This window comes from Arachis ipaensis, chromosome B9 (assembly GCF_059453495.1).
Source record: "Arachis ipaensis isolate K30076 ecotype BB chromosome B9, ASM5945349v1, whole genome shotgun sequence".
Lineage (NCBI taxonomy): Eukaryota > Viridiplantae > Streptophyta > Magnoliopsida > Fabales > Fabaceae > Arachis > Arachis ipaensis.
In genome coordinates this window covers 120,324,468-120,328,533 of record NC_142444.1, presented here as the reverse complement: position 1 = coordinate 120,328,533, position 4,066 = coordinate 120,324,468, and the positions used below count along the sequence as shown (strand labels likewise).

General features: G+C 25.9%; 1 protein-coding gene across 1 annotated transcript; it reads right to left on the bottom strand.

Annotated features, from left to right (window-relative positions):
• Positions 1-637: 637 nt before the first annotated feature.
• LOC107615784 (inositol oxygenase 4-like) lies at positions 638-3,772 on the bottom strand. The gene is made up of 11 exons (XM_088499732.1): positions 3,742-3,772; positions 3,522-3,636; positions 2,663-2,744; positions 2,353-2,557; positions 2,134-2,193; positions 1,718-1,770; positions 1,359-1,481; positions 1,195-1,264; positions 950-1,028; positions 773-854; positions 638-664 (listed from the first exon to the last, which is right to left on the bottom strand). Exons 1-11 carry the CDS (start codon positions 3,770-3,772, stop codon positions 638-640), a joined length of 927 nt encoding a protein of 308 aa, XP_088355858.1.
• Positions 3,773-4,066: the final 294 nt, after the last annotated feature.

Here is a 4,066-nt window from a genome sequence, read left to right as displayed (position 1 = left end):
TAGCGGCAATAATAATAGCAACTAAAAGTGAATAATATTATAATCTTAGAACTTTTAGTAGCCATATAAAATTTTGAGAAAATGGTCACAAAAAATTATAACTTTAGGGGTCATTAAAAATTTTTTTATTGATAATTGTATAATTGCTACAAAAAGTTATAATTTTTAGCGGCCATTAAAAAGATCTTTATTGGCAATTATATAATTACCGCTAAAATCTTTTAGTTACAAAATATAAGATGGCTAATCTCTAATTGCTAGTAATTATAATAATGACTATTTTAATTATCACTAAAAACAAAATAAATAGTCGCTAAAAATAATTTTTTCTAGTAGTTACTGTATTAATTGATTGTTATTTTGATATGTATGAATAAGAATTCATATATATACAGGTTCATCCATCATTCATTCATTTTAATAGTTTACATCATATTATTGAGTATATATATCACTGAAAAGCCTCATATAAAGCAATCTGTTTGTGATTTACAACACATATATGTAATTATAGAAATTAATACATTACAATACATATATGCAATCGGTCTCTATTTTTTAACTTGCTCTCAAGGAAAATTAATCAATTCCCTCCAGGCCCTTGAGGTAGATCCATTAATTAGCTTATATTGATTCTTCACCACTTCAGCTTTGCTGGAAAATACTATAAAAACATTCAAAAAGAAAAGTAAGAACGTCACATTAAGAAACAAGAAAAGGAATTCAAATAAAACAAAATGAGCAATAATCTATCTGAAATTTGTGCCCCCACCTTGTCAATAAGTGATTGATAGTATGGCTTCACTTTTTCAACGTCCACCAAAACTTTGCTTTTGCTATAGAGATCATATTTACTACATAATACATAAAATTACGGATGATGTTATTGATTAGTAATAATACCAAATGCTGTGTGCAAATTATTTGATATATATATATAGAGATTAACTTGAAAATGTGAAGCCACTTCAAGTTCTCAAAATCTTCTTCACTCATGAGATGAGTATATGCTCCCTCCTTATGCAAAGCTACAAAAGAGTTTTAAGTTTAATACATTGTTATTGAAAGAAAATTCTAAAAAATAATTATGATTTTTTTTTTTGGTTTACAAAATAAAACGAACTTTTGTTGCCCAACAAAAAATGCCTTCTTATGACATAAAAGGAAAAGCACATAGTAAATAAAAATACTTACGATAAAATGAGTGATATCTAATAATGAATAAGCCAGGTGAAGGTAAAGTGGTTCCATTTTCCTTTGCTACCTATAAATTCAAGTGAAGTATAAATTTATTATATATCTTGAACAAAATAATAAAAAATTATATATAAATTGTAACTATATATTTAATTACTCACCATATACATATAGTCATCATGTCCCCATGACATGAGTACATTGTCTAATCCACACCCTTTACTATAGACTCCATCTTTAGTGTTATAAGCAGGATTTTTGCTATCTGGGTTTTCCTTGAAATACTGAAGCATAGAAAAAGTTTATATTATTGGTTGATGATAATTTTAGAATAAAAATATATTATTTGTACACTAAAATTAATCATTATATATTATTTATAAATATATGTATAATTTAATTTATTTTTAATATGTATTTTATATTGATTGTTGATTTTAATATAAATTTAACATGATTGTTTTAGAGACATGCAAAAAAAGAGATCAATTTTACAGTTTTGTTAGAAGAGGAAGGCTACCTTGTGGTGAACATTTTTTTCATCAAAGGCACAACCAACAGGAAAGGTATCTCCTGAAAATATATATTTAATCATTTGGTTAAAATTTTGAATTTAAAGTATCATGCCAAAACTAGCTAATTGGGAATTTAAAGATTGATAAAATAATTATACATGAAATATAGGGACGTGTCTTATTTAAAATATTGTAAATTGAATCAAAATAATTACAACACAAATATTTTTATAATTAATTATTTACACTCTCTCAACCTTAATGTAGCCGTAATGACCTAATAAAAATTTCGTTTTGTATTATGGTTTTAAAATGATAATTAATTTTAAATATTGTAATTAAATTTTATTTCTAAAACATAATAGTCAAAAGATTATTCCATTTCAAAAAAAATATCATAAAGAATAAGAAAAGTTCTTACCAACAACAGCCCATTGAGGAAGCTCACCGAATTGAGGAAGGTGAAGAATCTTTCCGAGATCTGAAATAAACAAATATTCATTTGTCAATTCATATTAACTATCTATCAATAATAAAAAAAACTTTCTTAAAATAAAAGGACAAAAAATAACTAAAATTAAACTAATTAACCTTTATAATAGAAAATTAAAAAAAAATCTAAGATTTCAAATTTAATTACCATGGATGAGAGCAGTCAAATGTAACCAATCTTCGTTAGGATAATCTTTTCTAATGGCTTCTGCAGTTTGCAACAAATGTTGAATTTGAGGTTCATCCAAATCAGGATCACTATCATCCACTACTTCATTAAGCAGCTCACAACATTCCCATATACTCATTTCTGCTTTGTCCAATTTCTTATAGTGCTCCCTCATTTTCTTTACCTATATTATTAGCAAATGAAATTTTCATGAATTAGCATTGAGCTTTCATGTTATTGTGTATTAGTATATATAAACATGTTTGAGGAAAATAAGAATTTGGCTTACAAAATCATATGTCTGATTAATGTGTTGTAATCTATAGAATTCTTCCACACCTTTTTGTCTTTCACTTTCAATATCATAATCCCTGCCAAATAATCTCGTTAGAAGACTAATTTCACTTTGATCGATATCTGAAGCCATTTTTACAAATTTGTATGTGTATTATTGTATGGTATATGTAAGCTTTTTATGAAGGGTTATGAATTTGTAAATTATTTTACACAATATTTTAAATGATTATTTAAACAGTAATTATATATAAAAATTTGTTATAGTTATTGATATATGATTTGGTATATATATGAAAAGTGTTTTACTTTGTGATCAAAATTAAATTCTTTCAAAAATATAAAAAAGAAATCTCAGTTTTATTGAGAGAACGTGGGTCACAAAGATACAAATTTTTTGTCGCCCTTTATGTAGTAAAATTAGAGCAAACTAAGTTTAAGTTAGGTTTTTTATTTTTAAATTATATTAACATATGTAATTAGTTGCATATTTAACATTTAAAACAAAATTAAATTGTTAAAATATTAGATAAAGAAATGTAGCAATTTATATGTCTTTTCTATTACTAAAGAAAGTTAGAGTTTAATTTTTATTATTAAAAAAATTAAGATAAAAAATCTTAAAAGAAAAAAATATCTATGTACAATCACATTTTAAGTTTAAATAAGACTTTTATATATGTCAAAATTTATATTAGAGATATAATTATTTATATGTCTTATTATATTAATTTAAATACTTTTAGATGAGTGAATTTATGTCAAATATATGGCGTTAGCTGCTTAAAATCATAAATTTTAAATCAAAGAAATAAAAATCAAATAAAAGAGAATATTGAAAGGAGAACTGAAACCTGAAGGATTGGCCAAATGCATTGCTTTCTGGGGCCTTAAACGTTCTGTCTTTTGCCGACACAAGCTCACTGGTTTCTTCGGTGTGCACATTCTTCTTTTCCTCAGCTTGGGAACCTAGAAAAAAAAAAACAAATTGAGATATATGGGATTTTCTACCCAGAAAGAAAAATAACGCTCCAATACTTTTTTTTTAAAAGAAGAAGAAAAACATAATCAAACCATGGGCAGGGTGCTCATCTTGGATGGCCATTTTCTCTATTTCAAATAAGCAAGAAGCGAAGCACAGGACAAAAAAGTTTAGAAACTTGGAAGAAGGGATATGAAACTCCAGTGAAAATAGGTGTGACAATAACCTAGGACAAAACGAGTTTATATAGTACAACACCAAGTCCTTGTCGTGAAATTTGAAATCTTGGAGTCCTTAACTAAAATGACGTTTCGGAGGATTTATCATTATCTGTATAAACCAAAACCATACCATTCTTAGTAACTTTTCAATTAATCAAATTTATGCCACCAACTATATGCCATTAGTGTGCTTTCT